This window comes from Mauremys reevesii, linkage group 7 (genome assembly GCF_016161935.1).
Source record: "Mauremys reevesii isolate NIE-2019 linkage group 7, ASM1616193v1, whole genome shotgun sequence".
NCBI lineage: Eukaryota > Metazoa > Chordata > Testudines > Geoemydidae > Mauremys > Mauremys reevesii.
The window spans coordinates 99,268,317-99,290,596 of record NC_052629.1 but is presented as its reverse complement, the minus strand read 5'-3'; the positions used below and the strand labels follow the sequence as shown (position 1 = coordinate 99,290,596).

Below are 22,280 nucleotides of genomic sequence, written 5' to 3'. Positions count from 1 at the left end.
AATGAGCATTGAGGTAGCTTCCAGTCACCTACAGCATAACAACCAACAGAAAGAAATCTTACTACTTTAGGGGGGGGGAAACAAAGGAAAATACATTATTACAGACGTGGTCATATCAGTATCTAAGTGAAGAAGAGAAGAATGATTAAGGATATATACTGACTCTATGGTCTTAACATCTTTGAGAATCAAAACTGTTCTGAATTTTGCAATCAAACATTGGACAGTTTACCTTCAGTAGATAAACTTTTAAAATCATGTTGTGTGTGCGCGCAAAGGTTTACACTAGTGGACAAAGTTAAATAAGACCATATTGACTAAAATGACACATCTGGCAATGCTCAATTAAAAATTAACATATTTGAACAATATTAGATAATTTCCAAAGCATAAAATATGTTTTGATTAGATACTGGTCAGCAGTTCAAAAAGGTAACATTGTGTTTTCTGATTACAAAACTGTTTATGCAGGAAGCATGATGGCACAAACTATACAAAGAAGTGTTTAAAGTAAGTATAAAATATGAAGTAGGACTACAATGAATGCAGTGTCTCTCAAAGGTTAGATTAAAATAACTGTATACCCAAAATGCTACATTCAGACAATGTAATGGCCTTGACAAGCACTAAGACGCCAAATACTTTTGTTCTTAACAGCTATATATTTTTTAACTTCATGAAGCTCAATTTTTGCTATACTGGGAACCACAATATTGAAAGCATCAATTTCTTATACAGTAAGTACTCTTGTATATCCTCAATAATCAATAAGATATTGCTGCAATTTTAATTTTTAGCATAAACTTTTTGAATTGCCAATGTAAGACATACTGTCTGTTGCATAACTTCCAAAGGATATAAATACTTTCAAAATATGTGCCATGTGTCTTCAAAACTTGTTACTTTGGACTAAAGTCCTGTTTGAAAAAAAAGTTTCCTGATAAATTGAATCATTGGCATTCATATACTGGAAATTATTGGATTTCAATATCATGCTTTGAGGATCATATATTAAATGCTGCACAATGGCAATATTGACGTCTTTTAACCTCTCTCCCAATTTTTAATTAATCAACCACTATAAAAACAAGTTATCTCAATATGGAACTTTTATCAGAAGATGCATCTATTCTAATTTGACTGTGCAACTTTATATTAAAAGTCTTATAATCAATTCTGTGTTCTCATTACTCTTCAGAATTATGTAGACATAAACCAATGTCTCAAGTTTTTGCATTACTTCACTAGGTTATTACCCAGCTGTGCAGCTGAGCAAGAAGATAACCACATTCATTCCTCTTATCTGTAATGATGTAATACATCCCAGCACTGGGTAGAGATGATTGGGAAATAATGGGATTGCAAAAACAGCAGAGATGATAAACAATGGTAGTCTTCTTTCCCTAATACAGTGGACTGCATGCTTACAACACAGGACGCAAAGAATGATAAAATATGCACTAATTCTGCTCCTTGGATGAAGTTAACATTTTTCACAGAGAAGCAGCTGTTTCCATGCTGAAACATCATCATCACACAGTAACAAGGCGACAAAATAGCTACGTTCTAGGCTTCACTGTGCACTTCACAAGTAAGTAATTTTGTCTGGAACAGAAATCCACTAAAAATCACCAGATAATCAGGAAGACTCCAGCCAGTGCAGTGCAAGGAGACAGCAGGGCCTAGGAACTGTATGCAGAACAAAAAAAGCCCTCTGACCAAAGGATGTGCTGCTCTCCCGTTTGTTTAGAAAACTAAATCTGCCTCCATTTTCTGTGCTGAAAACCATTGCTTACTACAACTGGAGAGATTCTTACCTTCTGCAGAAGCTGGGAACCTGAGTATTTAGCTGCGATGGATTTGATCTCCCCACCAAAAGCAGAGGCCCAGAGCTTTACACTGTGGGGAGCAGGGGGGAAAAAAGAGAGGAAGAAATGTAATACACATGTTACAGTAGGCAACACACACACACACACACAGCTACAGCCTCAATTGCACTCTGAAGAATCTAAGCAATGTAGCCTTAAAAAGCACTCTGTTAGGAAATAACATCAGATGAAAAGAACAGAGGAGCTATTCACAAGTGCAAGCCCCAAGATACATGTAGTTCACATCATACACCAAGGTAAGGCTTTGGATTTCAAGCGGCTTACACTGCACTTAAAATTAAATAAACTAATTTGTAAAGAGACAGGGGTTTTTGGCATAATCTCTAACATGCTAACTGGCTGCAAGAAGGAAGATGAAATAGCGGGATAGCATTGGAAGCTGAGAAATCAGCATGTTAGAGTGGGTAAATGCATCACCTCCAACACAGAAAGGCTTTTAACTTTAGTTTCTATACCAGTTTACCACCCACCCCTAAAATAAAATCCAAGCATCATTGGCACTGGACTGCAAACAGAACCGGCAAGGGAATAAAATGCTCTGAACAGTCAAACATCTGCAACGAACAACAACAACAACAAAACTTGGGCACCGGGGTTCCAAGTTTTCACCCTAGAGCGTGAGAGCGAAAACATGAAAACACTTACACCGACAAGGGGATCTGCTGCTCCGATCCGACCACATCCACTAGGGCTGTGTTAAAAGCTGTCCAGAAAATAAAGAAGACCCCCCAAAAAGCCCGGAGTAGGTTCAAAATCATGGTTTCTCTCGGAGGCTGAGACGACTTGGGGAAATCCGAGCAGAGCTGATCTCAGCAGCAGAGCTGCTTGCTAAAGCCTCTCTCCCCCACCCCCCACCAAAGCAGCGCTGGGGAGGAAAAAAAATCACAGCTCCATCCTCATCCCTCGCAGGAATGGCCCTCTCTGGATAATGGAAGGAGAGGACCAGAGAAAAAAAGCTCTAATGACTTGAAAAAAAAACTACTGTGTCCTTGGTAAGAGCGAAGCGTTTTCCAGCACTGCTGCAGCCACTTTGCATGTAGTTCTTTACAACTCCGCAGTTAGCAGTGTGCTGGAGTTACTTCAGTGCCCTGCTGCTGCTCCGAAGTGCCCTTAGCAGCGAGCAAGCAGCCGCTATTGATTCCAAGCGGGGAGGCTGCCTCCTTGCAGTTACTGCTCACTTTACAGACGGAAAGCTGCCTACAGGTCTCCTTTCCCTCGCCGGTGAGCTCCAGCCTTCACCCCAGAGCCAGCCAGCCAATGCACTGGTTCAGTGGAGCAGCCTTTCAGTGGGATAGCGCGGAGCGCGCAAAGCAGGCGCAGGAGGAGAGGGACCAGGGGCCAAGTGCCAGGAGGAGCTCAGAGTGCGACTCAGCCCTTCCCGAGGGGGAAGCTGAAGGGAGCAGTGCACATTGCCCTAGGGGCTCAGCGGGGCTGGCAGCAGCGGGAGGGGGGCTGCGTGCACCCTTCCCCCCCCCCCCCGGAGCCCTGGCCAATTCAGACCGTGCACTGCTGCAGGACAAGCATCTGTCACCCAGCCCTACAGAGGAGACGGATGGCTGGAGCTCAGCCCCTCGCGCCGCAACCAGCGGAGCATCCCGGCCGCAGAGTCGCCGCGAGGGGGGAGAGGACGGGATGAAAAGACGACAGCGCGGATCCGTGGCGAAGGGACATGCTGAGACGCAGGAGCGGCGGATTCCCAGGCCCCCGGCTTAGGTCAGGTTCGCACACTGAACTGAGCCCTATGTTGCATGTCCTTGGGCACGAAGGCACGTTTGCAGCGTCCTCCCAGGCTGAGCGCTGCAGCGAGTCGCTCTCCGAGAGATCAGGACGGGGAAAGGCTTATGAATGAAAGGAAATGCAGCATAAGTAAATCAATGCAGGCTAAGGGACTGGAGCCTATGAATGAATTATTAATTTGTGCTTGTGGAGGAATCCCCTTAGTGAAGTGGGCATAGGAGCACAAGCTATTCCAGAGAGAGCAGCTGGGGAGCAGGAAGGATTCATCCAGGTATTTTGGTGTGTTTTAACCTCCCCTCCCCTGGTTTCTCTTCTATCCCTGCCTCCCCCCCGCCACCGCCCGCTTTGCTTGTAACCCTCTACCTCCAAACACTGAAGACTTAAAATAGCATGTGAACTTTAACGTAAATAAGCATACCAGGCATTAAAGATGATCTGAGCATAGGCTGAGTCATCCTCACACTGTGCTCGAGAGCTCAGCTACTGAAACACTAATGCACAGTATCTAGAATTCTAGTTCTAATTAGACCATATTCCTTCGTACACAGTGCACTTCCCTTGGTTAGCCTTTCCTCCCTTGAGGTTTGGTACACAGTACCGGTACTTTGCTTTCACATTAACTTTTACAAGTGTGCTGAACAGCTTGCTGTAAATATTACCATCCCCTTCCACTACCTGGTTGCCATAGAACCTGTGTCCTGGCCAAAATGTAACTGCTGTTTAACAAGATGACCAAATCTCAGGAAAAACTGAAGATTTAAGGAAAAAAAGATAAAAGGTTCTAAGGCAAATTTGTACAGTTATTGGAAGAGCTTGGCATTTAGCATTTGTACCCACTGTTCATTCCCCCATGTGAAGCAGATTACCCACATCTTCATCTTTAGTCTTACCTTGGTTGGGGGGGAAATGCAAGTTTTTATTTTATGGGTCTGGGCTACCCATATGACTGTGCATTAACAATCCCCATAGTCTGCAAATGTTAAAATCTCTTTGAGCCAATGAACATTTGGTAAGAAATGGTTTAAATATACTGCCATATCACCAGGTGCTCAGCCTACCTACAGGCAAAATGTAAAAACCATATATGGATGACTAACCATGTATAATAAATTATACACCCTTTTTAATGTGTCCTATAAACAATAAGAACTTTTTAGTACAATATCAGACTGTAGACCTGCACAGATGCTTCTCCTATACATGTTTGTTATGCAATTTTTAAATTTTATGTCAGGAAAGTAGTTTGAAAGGCTTTAACTCCTAGAATACAAGCATATTTTTATGTGAAACTGTTTTTTTGTTTTTGTAGCTCAGTCCAACATAAAGTACACTGTTTACAAATGTGGTTTAAATATGAACTGGCTTGGTTCTTCAAAACAGTTAGCTGAAGCCTTCAAAACATTTTTAAAGTATATAATGTATTTGCAGATGTTAGACGGATATTTCTAAAATTGCAACATAAAATATACATGAAAAATCACCACTAGCTAGTATGATAGAGGCTTACAATATCACTGAATTACTTAAGTCTTCACTCAATGGATTTTTTATTTAACATTTCTTATATATTTTATACAAGGTCTTATTCACAATTAATAGTGTTTGTGGGGTGCATAATTGAATATTTGTACTGTCATAATATAGGAAAAACTTACTTTGCCCCCTCCCCACACACAATAAAGACTTATTAAACAATATAGCACTGGCCAGTTTGTTTTTGTCACCAGATGTCCATGTTCCATTACTACACTGTAAAATATTTTCAATATCTTATTCACTTATGTACTCTAGAATGTTCATGAAGCTTTTTGGAACTTTTTTGCCATGCACTAAATCGACTGTAAACCTGTATTATTCTGTGTTGTAATCATGGTGTAACACATGCATCGTCATCATAAGCCACTGTAAATACATATTACACAAACGGGCATGCGGATGTAGTATCCTAGCCTGATTACACCTCCTATTCAAGGCATGGAGATCGCTGCATTCAACACATCCAGCTTCAACATTATAATACCATGATGTGGAAGTTATAATGGCAATGGAAGTGTCACAAAGCAGAAATACTTTTTTCTAAATTGAGGGCTCATAATGATCATGGGGGGGAGAGAATAGGGAAGATAAGTTGTCTACTGAAAGGTATTGTGGGGTGTTGATTTGTTTTTAAATTATTTAAATTGATTGTTGTAGGTAAAATGAAAGCTGTAGGTGGTAAATGGAAAGGAAGAATCTTATTCCAGTTTTATGTTAACCAAGTCATTTAAAAAAATCCTGAGGTGGAAATATCCATAAATGAATGACATTACGTTGTGGTTCACAATTTAGCATAACCTAGTGATAGTCTGGAGTGAGACAGGAGATGATGTCACCTGAAATTTAAAAAGATGCATAGCTATCAACTTTTAACTTCTGAAATCATTCTGTAGTCATACTGGTTTACTCACAGTGACCCTAGGCACCCCTGTATTCACACACGACACATACTACTGCAATAGTATTTGTACAAAATATGCCTTGTGAGGTACCATATGAAAGCTAATAACATGCTCATTAATATTATTGTAAAATGCATGTGTTAACATATGTGAAGTTATGAATTCCCTCTGTATGATGTTACTAGGACATGTTTAAGACTAGACAGCCTAGTCTAGGTAAAGGTGATAAAGAGATCCGCTCTAGACAAAGGAATGTGGGTTTACCTCACTTTACATATTAGTGGTCAACAAAGCCATCGAGCTAAACCAGCAGGGGTTATCCTGAATATATGTGTGAGAGAGAATGATTTAACAGGACCCCTGCTCCCCATGACACACAGGAGATTGAATCCCCAGGAGGCCTTCTTGACTTGTAAAACAGACATCCCTTGGGGGATAATAAGGAACAGAAAGAGACTCCATCTTTATCCTTCACCTTAGGAGACAAAGGAACCAAGTGAGTTGATCTCTGTGATGGGTCCTGGCCAGGCTGCTCAGTGAAAGCTGAAAAGGAGACCGTAGGTGAGAGAAACCATCTGGAACAAAAGACAGTATGTTGCAGATTAAGTTTTAGTCTTTGAGATATGTTTTCACTTTTACTTGCTTTAGCCATTTCTACCTTTATCCCTTCTACTCAGTATCACTTAATCCATGTTCTTTTGTTAATAAACTTGTTTTACTTTCATTATAAATCTTCACTGCTGTGTAAGTTCAGTAAAGTGTGTGCTTCTAAAAAGCAAACAGGTTACAGTGTTTTACTGTCTCAGCAGAAAGAACAGGAGTACTTGTCTAAGGTGGTCTCTAAGGTGCCACAAGTACCCCTGTTCTTTTTGCGGATACAGAGTAACACAGCTGCTACTCTGAAACCTGTCTCTGCAAAGGCAGTGAACCTAACACTTCCTCTGTGAGAGTCTCATGAAAGGGACTGATTCCTGCAAGTAGCATGATTTTGAGGTGAATTCGGGGCAAGAAGTGTTTTAAGGTCATCCTGCAAGGAGTAACCAGGTTGGGCAAACCCAGGGTGACGCTTGTGACATGCTGGCAGGCTGTTGGGGTCAGAGCTGTACAGTCACAAGACACCCTGGTAGATGGTGACCGAACCTCTTACTGGCCTGGGTGAACCCCAAAATGTCTCACTCGTGCCTTTATCACTGCTGAATCTGAGAGAAGCCTTCAGAAGTGCTATGTGCCTCTAGAAAATATGCATACAGACAAAAATGTTAAGCAGTGATGCAAGGTGAAAAAACTTGTATCATATTTGTATTCTGTAACTAACGTGGAGTCTCAGAAGCAAATACTAGTACATTATTGCCTATAAGAATGAAGACCCTATCTCAATGGAATCTTGAAGCCACTCTGCTCTCACTAAATGGTAATCTCAGGGAGTATGATTCCCCACGCTGAGCTAAACGTTGTCTACCCATTTCGCCGCCGGTCCCGCGGCTTCGGTGGACCTGCCGCAGGCGTGCCTGCGGATGCTCCACTGGAGCCGCGGGACCAGCGGACCCTCCGCAGGAACGCCTGCGGCAGGTCCACCGGAGCCGCTTGCCGCCCTCCCGGCAAAATGCCGTGCCCCCCCCCCAAATCCTGGCGCCCTAGGCGACTGCCTAGGTCGCCTAAATGGAAGCGCCAGCCCTGATGGTGCACTGTATTGAAAGATCTTTCTTGCCTTTAACTTGCATGTGACTTTCATTTCTCCATTCTTTCTTCTTTCACATGTTTACACGTGTAAAACGGAAAGAAGTGAATGAGAGGGATACGATAATGATCATATCTAAGCCTTGCAAAGCACTTTAAGACCCTTACATGAAAGGCACAATATAAATGCTTAGTAGTATTATTTGGAAACACACCAATGGTAAAAGGATTGATAAAATAATGCTTTAAAAATCTTTGGCTTGGTTTTATCTGGCATAAGAACACAGCTTTTATTTGTTTCAAGTGAACTGGATGTCTGAGTGCATGTGTGTATATGTCCACATATTAGACTATTATGTGGCAAACCTAACATGTGCACATGTATTGTTGGAATTTTATGAAGGTCCCTAGTGCATGAGACTAAGTGTTTTATTGGTACGGGAATGCTAATTATTGACTGATCCCAACCCACTTAGGACAAAGACTGAGGTCAAGTAACACTACTCGTAGGATTTAGTGAATACAATACCACATAATGTGCGTGAGTTAGTGCCTTTCAGACTTTAAAAAAATAGGATTTATAGCATATTATAGAGAATTCAATTATAAAAATGCACCATGTTATATCTAAAGCTATGTAATGTTACTTTTCCATATATAATTTATTGTTTGTGATTCACTATAGATAAGATATTAAAATTTTAATTCACAAGAGTATTCATATGATAGAATGCAAGCTACGTTTATAACTATTGCTGGAGAACAATGGCATTAAAATAAACAGCTGTAAAGAAAAGCACAAACCCCTCAAAATATACTGTCAGATCAATATTTTGACTACACATTATCTTCGGCATATTTCAACCCAAAATAAACCTCACAGTGTGCCCTAAAACCACAAGGAATGCATAGTTAATTTAGCTTGCACAAAGACTGTGTTCAGCTGGCTTTAGCATCGCTGCATGGAGTTAAAATGTAAAAGAGCAGAGCATTATCACATCCCAGCCTATGAGAGCTCATGCTGCATGGGCAAGCTAGAATGCTTTAAGATAATGATGTTTATAGCTAACCAAATCCAATTTAAGCAGTCCACTCTAGTCTGTTAGTTCCATTTCACATAGGCTTAATTTATTTTAAATTTTCAAGTATTGAAAAGACTGCTTTTTGTTTCTTTTGAGTGTCAGGCTGGAAAATGAACTCTTCCAGCAGCAAATGAATTATCTTTTATACCTAAGGCTAGTGTTACGTCATACACGTTAATGTTTTCATTGCGTTCAAAATATTTGAACACAGAAGCTAGTGACTAAAATGAGAAATCATAACTGAGAAATATAACACAATGGACAGAATATTGTGACAACAAATAAAAAAGCTACTATGGGATACCGATGATAAAAAAAATAAAGAGAAAAAGTGATAAAGCGTTTAAGTGATTAATCTAAGATTTATCTGTAGATTACAAAAACTAAATCACTAACCTTGCATAATTTGTTTCAGATGATGAATCTGAACTAGGGTGACCAGATGTCCCGATTTTATAGGGACAGTCCCGATTTTTGGGTCTTTTTCTTATATAGGCTCCTATTACCCAACATCCCCTGTCCTGATTTTTCACATTTGCTGTCTGGTCACCCTAATCTGAACCATGCAAATTCCTCTAATTTAGTTCCCTTTGAATGACTGTCCTCCAAGATACGAACTTAAAAGATTATTTGAATCATTTCAGATTTGGGGATGCATTACAACAAAATATTTGTGATACCAAGCACATGGTAATTCAGCAATGGGGGTTGTGGTCAACTACAAATCTGAACTGAGTCACAGGCAAAAAATGGTACTAAACAACCTCAGTGCGGGGGAAGCCTCATTGACAACAATCAAAAAAGCCCATTGACTGCAAGTGAGGGCACCAACCATCTGCCATAGCACCCTAATCCTGGCCCAGCATGGAAGGCGGGGGGAAGGGAGGGGCAGACAGCAAGCCTGGCCCCACACTCTCCCTGGGCATGGGCAGCGGTAGCTCCTGTGTCCTGCAGGGCTAAGCCTGGGTTGCCTCTCCAGACATTGTGAACTAGAGCATGGGGTCACAGCAGCACTAAGGTTTGGAACTGACAATGCTCTCTTGACGGGAGGACCACCAGGCCAGATTTGAGTGAGTGGCACTGCAGCCCTGTGCACCAGGTCACAATGCCCAGAGCAAGGAGCCAGGCCCAGCTCGCAGGACACAGAAGTCAAGCTGCGGCGTGTGGGGCAGGCTTGCTCTCCAACTCCCACTCCAGGCCTTCCCTCTGCACTAGTCTGGAGGGGCATCCTACCTAGAGCCTTCCTGGAGGATGTCACAACAAACAGAAGTTGTGGATAAAACCAAGAAATCACAATTCTGGGACTTTTTCTACACTGTGACAAACCAGCAGCCCTAATCATGAACACTGACTGATCCTAAAAGCCACAGAGAAATTATCCCAAAATTACATAGGGAAAAGATGGATATAAAGAAACAAGCAAAGAGTAATGTTTTCTACTAAATTATTATAAACTAGCGTCAGCTTGAGAAAAAAAAACCAAAGCCAGTGTTTTAAATTCAGGATATTATATTGTCTCAAGTATTTGGTCATAGTGGTGTCCAATGTCAACCTAATGAAAAACTACAGTATCACATAGTAATACCCAAAACCATTACAATATCACTACTGGAAGCAATTGTGTGATGTTCAGTCATAAGCCATCATTTGCCTGTGAAACTAGTCAATCAAAGGGTGGCAAACAGGTCCATACACGACTTCTAATAATGTTAGGAAATACTAGATACATTATGGAATCTTTCAAATCCAGCCTATAGGATTTACTTGGCTTCTATCTTGAATATAGGTGGGTTGACAAATCAATTGCATGTCTTGAAAGGCTATTATAAATAAAATAACTTTATTTAAAAATCTTTGTCAAGCAAGAATATTATTTTGCCTCATGCAAACCAGCAAATTTCCTTTCCTACCAGCCCATCATCAGGGATTGTTTGTGCAAATATTTTGCAGTCTTAGATCACCACTTGTTCTGGTTCAGTAAAGAAACCTATTGCCTGAAAGGCAGGAACTGATCTTTTACCCAGGACCCCCTCAGACAGAACATTCTTTGGGTCAGAGGTAGTGATGGATTCAGCATCTCACATGGCGAGGCCCTAGAGTAGTAATCTTGGCTGAAGATTTATTTGCTCAAAATTATTGGGCAACTTGACAATGGAACTACTAGAAAACAGTCACAACCTGGAGTTTAGTATTCTGATTGTTGCATGCAATACCATGATTCCATACATCCAGTTCCCTACAACCTGCACAATAAATGGCAGCTTGCATGACATGGAATTGTAAAACACTCATGGTTTGCTTATTGGGGATTGGCATACAAGATTTTGAGTGTGAAAATAAAGCTTGCTTAAAGAAACATTTCAAATAAAAAGAAAATGCCATTTGAGGATATTTATGCTTATGTAAAATATTTGTCAAAGCATTCACTTCTAGGTTATACACTATTAACCACCCCAGTGACACTAAAGTTGGAGGAAACATCTGTCAGACCACTATGCCCATTACTTTTTAACGGATCTCTCCATTTTAAGTAAGCAGGTTAACAAATTCAGGCCCTAATAGTCATCTTACTAGGGCTCTGAAACCACCAGGGTATTATGAATGTCATCTATGTTAAGTCTAGTTACAGGCAACCTACAGTGGTGATCGATGGTAAATATAAAAAAGAACCCGGGATGAAGCATTTTCAGGTTTACCACCCCCTGCCACCATCTGAATCATAAAGGAAACACCCATCATAATGCCTGTTTCATCAAGAATCCCAGGAAATACTTTCATTCCATCTCCAATCAGTCAGGGTGCTAATACTTTACGTTTGGAAGGTGGGCACAATATGGTATGTGAGCCAAATGGTTGTATTTTAGAATAAGACATGAAATGCTGGTGTTATGACTCATGTAAGGTAGTCTGACTTCATAAGTCAATATGAAGCTCTGTTAAAAAAAAATACCACATGCATTACAAGTCAAGTCAAGTCTTACATTCACATTAGAAACTAAAATTCTCAGGCCTCAGACCAGTAGGATACACTGAGATCACCCTCCATAAAAATGGAGAAAATTAAGTTCTAAAGGTACTCCCAATTAGCATTTTGGAACTTGTTCATATGACAGTTCAAAGAGCTCAAAAGGGCATCCTGTCAATGTTGCCCAATAAAGTTTAAAAGAAAATGCATCAAAGACAGAAGTGGGTCTTCTTGGGCAAGAATGTTCTTGCTGAAACAACTCAAACCTGCTTGAATCAGATTTCCCACTTTCCCTGTTGTCCATAATCAGTAACTCAGTTTTTGCTCTATTCTAATAGCTGTTCTTCTCTGGGAAAAGGCTTTGTAAGAACGGTATTTCAAGGTTCCATATATACTGTGTCTCTATTCTCAGTGTTGCCAACTCTTGTGATTTTATAATGAGTTTCACAATATTTAATATGTTTCTTGAAGCCCCAGCTGCTGGAATCAAGAGATTGCATGAGGATCTCAGCTTTCATTTTTAAGTGAAAGTTTCTAGCCCTCATGATTGTGGAGAAGGGCTCAAAAATGTGAAGTGAGTATGCCTCAGGCTCAAAAACCAGATGTCAAATAAAAACACCACCACCACCCCCAACCCAAAGTATACTTTTAAGCTTATGATTAGAGCCCTGCGCCAATATAAAATTTATATCTGCATCCAATCTGCAAAAATGATACACAGATATAAATCAGATATCCGCAGATTTGCAGGGCTTTACATATAAAATTTGGATCCGCATCCATCTGTAAGCCGCAAAAATGGTCCACGGATATCCACATATGTGGATGTCTGAGGATATAAAGTGGATATCTGCGGATTTGCAGGGCTTTGCTTATGATTTTTAAGCCAAGTTCATAATTTTTTTTGAGGCCTGACATGATTTTGGAATGTTTGGGGTTAGAAAAATACAATATTGGCACATCAAACTTTTTTTGATTTACAAATTATCTTCTGCAGAGCTCTGTGAAGCTCAAAAGCTTGTGCCTGCCACCAACAGCAACTGGTCCAATAAAAGATATTACCTCACTGACCTTCTCCCTTACTTTACAAATAAGATTTTTTTTTCAAAGGGCTTGATTACACACAAAAGTTGCATCAATTTAACTAAATTAGAAACCAGTTTAGTTAAAACAGTGCAACCCCTTAAGTCAAATACTGACAAGCTGAATCAAGATAGAGCACACTTAATCAGAAAGAATCTTCACAAAAGGAGTTTGCACTGATTTAACTAAACTGGTTTCTAAACCAATTTAGTTAAATCTGTGCTCAGGTTGCATGTAGCCGAGGCCTAGTCCCAACCCTGCAAACTCAGCCTGGAATCAGAGTCAAGCTGAGTTTGTTTTGGCTTGTATATGCATCACTAATATTTTAATATACTGCAGGCCAGATGCTACCCTCAGTCACATCTCTGCAATCCCACTCTCCATGAACAACACCCTCAGTTACTTTTTTTTAAATTTAAATATGAAAGGTACTAGACTAGAATTGCACTGCATAATAAAGACAATAGAAAATGGATCATAATAAAATGAAAATTAAAACCCCAGGATGCTTGCTAATCCCTGCTTTGGGCAATTAAGAAAACATTGCTACAGTCTTATAAAGATGGTAAGGGATGACAAATAGGAGATTCCTAGTGGGGTCACATGGAAGAAGGTTCAGCACCCCAGCAATATCACATTCCCATTGACAGACTCTATAAGCCCTCCACAAGGCTGGAAATATGCACTTAGGCAAGAGAACTGTCTGGAGAAAGTGTCCTCTCCTCACCATATCCTACCCACAGAAACCAGGAAAATACAGGGAAAAGTTATCCGAGATGAAAGCTGTGTATCCTTTTTAAACTGGTTTGCGAAACAGAGGCTGCAAGAGAAGCAATTGAGTTCAGATGACACATGCACTCACCTAAAAACACATTTTATTCTTGTTTCTTTATTCTGGAAACCAGTCAGATTCCAAAATGGGAAACATCACAGGTTTACAATGGCCTCTCTTATATCGACTGCACAGACGCCCATATGTGATACTCACTAGTAGTACTCCAGTGGCAAAGCTGCAAGGTCACCAAGCAGAGTACACATTAACACCAGCCATTGATCAAACAGCACTGACCTGCTCATCAGTTCAACACTAATCCCTCTGGGTTTATTTCTATCCAGGTTGCTGGCATTCTAAGGACTCTCATTCTAGTTACACTGTTTTAAACTCTCCTCCTAACCAGAACTCTAGGAAGCTACCTGCTTTCTTTCAAGAAATTTAAGGTCTAAAAACTGATCCTTTAAATTGCCAGCTCAACACAGTGTTACTTCTAGTTTAAATAAGAAAAATGGTTAAAAATGAAGTATCACTTCGGAGTACGATGATTTCAAAAAGCTAGTGCCCTCATTAAAACTTCACGTTAACAAATTTGTGGCATAATCTGACACAGAAGGTAGATGGTATCGTCACGGATACTGAATGGTTCACAACCATAGGTGCCAGCCTCAGGACAGACTGTCAAAAAGAAGGGCAGACTGTTTAGATTTCACCAACCCAGTAACAAATGAGTACTCCTGAAGCGCTATAACAGTTCTACCATGGAGTCACAGACAGACCCCAGGAGCATTGTAGTCTTTCTTGACACCCAGGGGAGTTGGTTGTGAGACACCAAAGATCACCAAGATTCAGGTTGCTTCCAGTTCCAAGAGACAAATCACGTTTCCCAGGTCAATCTGTACCTCAGTCTCACACCAAAGACAATGCTTGTAGACAATCCTACAGTAAACTAACTAAGGATTTATTAACTAGGAAAAAAGAATTAAAGAGTTCTTTACAGGTTAAATAAATATATATGTACACACACACACACACACACGAGTTAGTCTATGGTTCCAAAAGGTGACAGAGTTGTACTCTTTCAGCACTGAACATCTTTTAGGGCTAACCCAGGTCGATGCTGGGGATCTCTGCTTTCGTTGCCTAACTCCAGCCCTGAGACAGTCCAAACAACAAAGAAAGGAAAAATTTTCATGTCAGCTATTTTTATTTCCTCCTTCCAGAATTCAAACTGATTGGACAAGCCCTTTTGCACACTGCTAATTGCCTCTGTACAGACTAAGTCTTTGTATCATGATGTTCCACAATGGCCTATTTAGTTTTGATAGTCCTCCTTGGGGGAACCACTCCTCCTGCCTGGGTTCAAAAGTTCAGAGCAGGCATTTTTACAGTTATAAAAAAAAACAACCTTGAAACTTACATATTAGTTTATGCCCTGGGATATAGACATTACAAGAAAGATTAATGCATGCTGCAACTTACAAGCATTTTATTTAGTCTAAACACATTCTCACAAGTCCAACACCTATCTCGAACAATACTAACATACAGATGAGCTGGCCTAACATACAGTGATCAGCTGAGGCCTAGAACCTTGGCAAGAGCTGGCACCTGGTCTGTCAGTGTCACAGTAATTTCTATGAGAAACTTAATAGAACATCCTTACTTCTGTTAGGTAAGTCAACTTTACAGGAATTAATCTGCTTAAGTAGACTGATATTCTTATTAACTTAGTAACTAGTAATTTGGCTGTTTTATTCCTTTAGTAAACATCTTAGATTTACAAAAAGAAAACCCATGAATAAAAAAAGCAAGGAAAATCATGATCTATGAAGATGCATATAGGTGTTTGAATATTAGATGCCACAGAGAGCTGTGTGTGGGATGTATGTTTGTTTGGTATGCTTGTTTTATACACAGTGCCGTGAATATAAAAGGAGAGGAAAGGTAATGTCAAGACTGGATGCCTTTCTCGAAGATGTACTTTAGTAAAACAAGGTATTGGGCTTAATATAGGGTGCGTGGGTAAAATTTGATGAGGAATTCAGAATAGATGATCTGATGGTCCCAATCTATGAAATAGTCCAATACTTGGACTTGCATCTGTATTGTTAACCAAACTAAATGAACCTTTTAAAAAAGTCCATCAAGAGGATTTAAAAGGTCATACAGTGAAATGGATGAGAAAATGGTTGTCAAGTATTACTTCATCACCACCACCACACTTACAGGACATTTCAGCATAAAAGAAATCCAATATTAAACATAAAACATGATGCACAGTGTGACCCCTCAGCAAGCAGTCCCTCTACAAACAAACTGCAGAACATTAGTGAAGTACTAGACTGGTATTTACCTACAAATATAGCTTCCGCCGCCAGTAAGGTGACCAGACAGCAAGTGTGAAAAATTGAGACGGGGGTGGGAGGGTAATAGGATCCTATACAAGAAAAAGACCCAAAAAGCAGGACAGTCTCTATAAAATCGGGACATCTGGTTACCCTAGCTGCCAGTATTCTTAGGCCAAGACAACCAAAGAGGTCACAGTAATAATTAAAGTAAACTGAATTCCAGGTTAACAAACTTTAATAGTTATTGTTAGCTCTTTGGGGGCAGGGACTGTCTTTTTGGTCTGTGTTTGTACAGCACCTAGCACAATGGGGTCCTGGTCCATGACTGGGGGGGTCTGGTGCTACTGGGTAAAATGTAAACCAATTTTAAAAACATACTTATTGAGGTGTGCAACAATGCAATCAACACAATTATTTATTTAAGCAAGCATTGACAATTATTATTTGTATTACAGGAGTGTCTAGAGGCTCCAACCGAGATTTGTATCCCATTGGGATAGTCCCTTACAGACACATGATGAGAAGCAGTCCCTGCCCCCAAATAATTTATAATCTAAACAGGCAGGACAGACTAGAGGTAAGAGAGTAAAGAGGCATAGAGATGAACTGAAAAAGCCCAAGACCACACTGCAGAACAAGACTAGCACCCAGGTCTCCAGACTCTCATTCATTGCCAGCCAACCCCACAGAAATGCAACACTCCATCTTAGGACACACAGTATCAGCCATGCCATCCACCTCGGGAAGGTGCAAGGAGGGAGCTGGGACTGGAAAAGTTTGAGTGTTTGGAAGTGAGGAATTGGTTTATTTTTAAATGTTAGTTATTAGTTAACCTCAACCGCTCCTTCCTCGGATCCTATTTTCCTGTTCCCAATAAAGATCCCTCCTCTATTACGCAATAATTTTCAGTGCATCATTACTTGGCTGGGGTTTATTTACTTTATTGCCCTGCGTACTGGGTTCTACGGTCCTTTCCAGCTTGCAGCAGTATCATTGATTTCTCAAGGGATAGCATTTCTGTGTATGGGACACAGCGAAGAGTCACTTTAAGTGGAAATACCAAGCACCAAGAATCCAGGCCCCAACTCACATGAGGAGAAAGGAGAAGCTGCTCCAAATACTGGTGTGTGAGCAAGCTGCACTCACCACTGTAGTGCCCTCTACTGTCAGAGCATGGTGCTGCAGGGGTTCATTTCTAGCACCCCATGTAGACTATGGGTACGTCTACACTATGGGACTATTCCGAATTTGCATAAACCGGTTTTGTAAAACAGATTTTATAAAATCGAGTGCGCGCGGCCACACTAAACACATTAAATCGGTGGTGTGCGTCCATGGTCCGAGGCTAGCGTCGATTTCTGGAGCGTTGCACTGTGGGTAGCTATCCCGTAGCTATCCCATAGTTCCTGCAGCCTCCCCCGCCCCTTGGCATTTCCGGGTTGAGATCCCAGTGCCTGATGGGGCAAAAATCATTGTCGCGGGTGGTTCTGGGTACAGCCTCACCCCTCCCTCCCTGAGCAGCAGACAACCGTTTCACGCCTTTTTTTGCTTGGTGAACTGTGCAGACGCCATAGCACAGCAAGCATGGACCCTGCTCAGCTCCATACCGCAATCGTGAATGTTTTAAACACCTCGCGCACTCTCGTGCAGTCTATGGTGAACCAGGACCTTGAATCCGAGGCGAGGAGGAGGCGGATACGGCAGCGCAGCGATGACAGTGATGAGGACGTAGACACAGAATTCTCTCAAACCGCGGGCCCCTGCGCTTTGGAGATCCTGATGGTAATGGGGAAGATTCTATCCATTGAACGCCGATTTTGGGCCCGGGAAACAAGCACTGACTGGTGGGACCGCATTGTGTTGCAGGTGTGGGACGATTCCCAGTGGCTGCGAAACTTTCGCATGCGTAAGGGCACTTTCATGGAACTTTGTGACTTGCTTGCCCCTGCCCTGAAACGCCATAATACCAAGATGAGAGCAGCCCTCACAGTAGAGAAGCGAGTGGCGATAGCCCTGTGGAAGCTTGCAACGCCAGACAGCTACCGGTCAGTCGGGAATCAATTTGGAGTTGGAAAATCTACTGTGGGGGCTGCTGTGATGCAAGTAGCCAAAGCAATCACTAAGCTGCTGCTACGAAAGGTTGTGACTCTGGGAAACGTGCAGGCCATAGTGGATGGCTTTGCTGCACTGGGATTCCCTAACTGTGGGGGGGCGATAGATGGAACCCATATCCCTATCTTGGCACCGCAGCGCCAGGGCACCCAGTACGTAAACCGGAAGGGGTACTTTTCAATGGTGCTGCAAGCACTGGTAGATCACAAGGGACGTTTCACAAACATCCACGTGGGATGGCCAGGGAGGGTTCATGACACTCGCGTATTCAGAAGCACTACTCTGTTTAAACGGCTGCAGCAAGGGAATTACTTCCCAGACCAGAAAATAACAGTTGGGGATGTTGAAATGCCTGTTGTTATCCTGGGGGACCCAGCCTACCCCTTGATGCCATGGCTCATGAAGCCATACACAGGCAGCCTGGACAGTGGTCAGGATCTGTTCAATTACAGGCTGAGCAAGTGCAGAATGGTGGTGGAATGTGCATTTGGCCGTTTAAAGGCACGCTGGCGCACATTACTGACTCGCTCAGACCTCAGCCAAACCAATGTCCCCTATGTTATTACTGCTTGCTGTATTCTCCACAATCTCTGTGAGAGTAAGGGGGAGACCTTTATGGCGGGGTGGGAGGCTGAGGCAAATCACCTGGCCGCTGATTACGCGCAGCCAGACACCAGGGAGATTAGAAGAGCACACCAGGAAGCGGTGCGCATCAGAGAAGCTTTGAAAACGAGCTTCATCAATGGCCAGGGTACAGTGTGACTGCTGTGTTTGTTGATGAACACCCAACCCCCTTGATTGACTCAGTCCCTGTAAGCAACTCCCCCTCCCCCTTCGAGTACAGCTTACTTATGCAAATAAAGTCACTCTCATTTAAAAAGCATGAATTCTTTATTGATTCATTATAAAAAGAGGGAGAGAAGTAAGGGTGTGGTTTGGGAGGAGGATAGGAGGGATGGAGAAGGCCATTAAAAAAAAATTCAGAGTAACGACATCCTTCTGGTTGGGCTGTCCACGGGGGTGGAGTGGGCGGGTGCACGGAGCCTCCCCCCACGCGTTCTTACACGTCTGGGTGAGGAGGATGTGGAACATGGTGAGGGTTGAGGGTGGTTATACAGGGGCTGCAGCGGCACTCTGTGATCCTGCTGCCGTTCCTGAAGCTCCACAAGACGCCGGAGCATGTCAGTTTGATCACGCAGCAGCCCCAGAGTTGCATCCCGCCACCGCTGATCTTCCTGCCGCCACCGCTGATTTTCCTGCCGGTCTTCCTGCCGCCACCTCTCATCTCGGTTGTCCCTCCTGTCCTCACGTTTATCCCTCCTGTCCTCACGTTCACTGGCCTCTTTCCTGTAATTTGAAACGTCCTTCCACTCATTCAGATGAGCTCTTTCACTGCGTGTAACTTCCATAATATCCGAGAACATCTCATCTCGCGTCTTCTTTTTCCTCCGCCTTATCTGTGCTAGCCTTTGGGATGGAGGAGGGATGGTTGAAAAATTCACCTAGCACATGTGATTTCCCTACAAGGTTGCATTTTTCATCTTAATAGTGAGTGCTTGCAGCTCTGGAGTTACAGATCTCACAGACACAGGTCCAGGCATCAGAATTCAGCTTGCATGCGGCCATGGTAAGCCACTGTCTCAGTGATTTACCCCTCCCCCCCAACGCATGGCTAATACCACGCTAGCTCCCTGCTAATCAACAACCTTCCCCCTCCCCCCCACCCACTGCGTGTCTGGTAGCTTGGGGAAGATCGCCGGTGACCAAACACAAAAGATCATCGGCAGTTCACTCCTCCCCTCCCCCCGCTTCGCTACGTGCAGGAAAGTGTTTTTTTTAAGCTGCTGCATTCCACGAACCCAGTAGAAAAAATGGCCACCCCCCTTACTTAAATTCCTGATTTTTAACCAGGTTATCCTGAACGATATCACTTTGCTGAGGATAACAGAACAAGATAAAGAGCGGATGCTTCTTGAATGCCAGCAATCACCGGGACCATACGCTGCTATGCTTTGCCATGCTATGATACCTGATTACTTGCTACATGCATGGCGTGGTAAAGTGTCCTACCATGGTGGGCGGAACAAGGCTGCCTTGCCCAGAAACCTTCTGCAAAGGCTTCTGGAGTACCTACAGGAGCGCTTCATCGAGATGTCCCTGGAGGATTTCCTCTCAATCCCCGGACATGTTAACAAACTTTTCTAAGTAACTATACTGTCTGCGAATGCATCCCAAGTCCTCAGGGCAAATCAATCATTAAAAAAGCTTGCTTAAAAAACAATGTTTGCTATTTGCAAAGGTACACTCACCAGAGCTCCCTTCCATGGCGTCATTGTCTGGGATAGTGGCTTGTGAGGGCTGGGAGGACGGTAATTCCGTCAGGGTGATAAAAAGCTCCTGGCTGCTGGGGCTCACGGAGTGCTGTGTGCTCTCTGCTAGGTCTTCCTCCTCTTCTTCATCTTCATCTTCCCCATCTGCATAATCCTCAGCCATGGCAGAGATTACAACCCCACCTCGGAATCCACGATCAGGGGTGGGGTACTTGTGGCGCAGCCCCCTAAAATTGCATGCAGCTCACCATAGAAGCGGCATGTTTTTCGACCTGCCCCGGACCTTCCGTTTGCTTCTTTGGTTTTCTGGTAGCCTTGTCTGAGCTCCTTAACTTTCACTCTGCACTGCACTGAGTCCCTGCTGTGGCCTTTATCCGTCATAGCCTTAGAAATTCTTTCAAATACTTTTTCATTTCGTCTTTTGGAACGCAGTTCTGTTAGCACTGAATCCTCTCCCCAGATAGCGATCAGATCCAGTACCTCCCGTGCAGTCCATGCTGGGGCTCTTTTACGATTCTCAGGAGACTGCATTGTTAACTGTGCTGATGAGCTGTGCGTGGTCACCTGTGCTGATGAGATCTCCACGCTGGGGAAGCAGGAAATGAATTTCAAAAGTTCGCGGGGCTTTTCCTGTCTACCTGGCCAGTGCATCCGAGTTCAGAATGCTGTCCAGAGCGGTCACTGGTGCACTGTGGGATACCGCCCGGAGGCCAATACCGTCGATCAGCGGCCACACTAACCCTAATCCGATATGGTAATACCGATACTAGCGTTACTCCTCTCGTTAGGGAGGAGTACAGAAACCGGTTTAAAGAGCCATTAAAATCGATATAAGGTGTCTCCTAGTGTGGACGGTTGTGGCGTTAAATCGGTTTTACGCTCCTAAAACCGATTTAAACGCCTAGTGTAGACCAGGCTTATGTCTTTGGCCCTATTATGGCTCATCTCGGTTGGTCATGCATAGCCTATCCCCCAAGCCAGGTCACCTTTCAGTTCAGTCCCCTTCCAGGGTAATGAAAATCCAAATAACTAGCGAAACAAATCATCTAAACAAATGGTGCTTCTGCCCCTAGTGGGCAACAGTGAAGTTCTCTGCTCTTCATCCCTGCTTCTGGAGATTGCAGAGTTCCTTTTTTCTCCATCAGCTCAGCACTGCCTCTCAAGGCCTTCCCCTGGGATATTCTTCCTTGTAGCAGGGTTCCCCATTGCCTCTCCATCCCAGGGACTCTGGAGCATTTCCCATGGACCATCATGCTTCTTACATATCCTATCTCAATGTTTCCCACAGAAGCCTGACCTTCTCCCTCTGGTTCTCTCCAGCCTGCCTTCTTCAGGCTCTCCCTAGAGACGGGGGACTGCCCATGCTCCCCACATCACTAAGTTCTCCTCCCTCTCTATGTAGGTTTCCCATACCTTTCCACAGCTGGCTCATTAATTGTAACTGAGTCCAGCTCATGATCAGTGGGGGATTAACTGCTAGGTCGCAGGGAAGACTGAGCCTGACTCTCTTTAAGAGCCAGCTGGCCTGTGACATGGTGACACCAAGCATCTCAGAGTAAAGGGAGGAGCCAGCATAAGCCGCACCTCAGGGGAGGAGCTACATTTGCTAGAGGAGAGGACTGGGTACCAGTCCACTTTGTTTCTATTCCCATCTCTGCCCCACTTGTTATGTGGTCTTGGGAAGTCATCTCATATCTCTGCCTCATTTTATCCAGAACTGTCACACCTAGTCAACATGCAGGGAGTCTTTACAGCTACTGATCTCTAACTATAGTTAATGCTCAGGTATACAGATACCTCCACTCGGATTGGTTTAGGGGATCTTATTTGCATAATCAATGTAC

The 22,280-nt window shown here is 42.9% G+C and overlaps 1 protein-coding gene across 14 annotated transcripts in view; it reads right to left on the bottom strand.

Annotated features, from left to right (window-relative positions):
- CACNA2D3 (calcium voltage-gated channel auxiliary subunit alpha2delta 3) overlaps positions 1–22,280 on the bottom strand; it is an 839,197-nt gene that overhangs the window by 682,016 nt on the left and 134,901 nt on the right. For 6 of the 14 annotated variants that reach the window (XR_005582636.1, XR_005582637.1, XM_039480700.1 and 3 more), the window contains exons 2-3: positions 6,540–6,639; positions 1,818–1,899 (exon numbers count right to left, since the gene is read on the bottom strand). Coding sequence is in view for 7 of the 14 variants with exons in the window: in XM_039480700.1 (XP_039336634.1) it covers positions 1,818–1,899; positions 6,540–6,639 (182 nt within the window). In the remaining 7 variants the exon portion in view is untranslated. Of the gene's footprint in view, positions 1–1,817; positions 1,900–2,534; positions 3,267–6,539; positions 6,640–22,280 lie in introns of those variants that run through there. The other 8 variants (XM_039480709.1, XM_039480711.1, XM_039480710.1 and 5 more) reach the window with 2 other exon arrangements.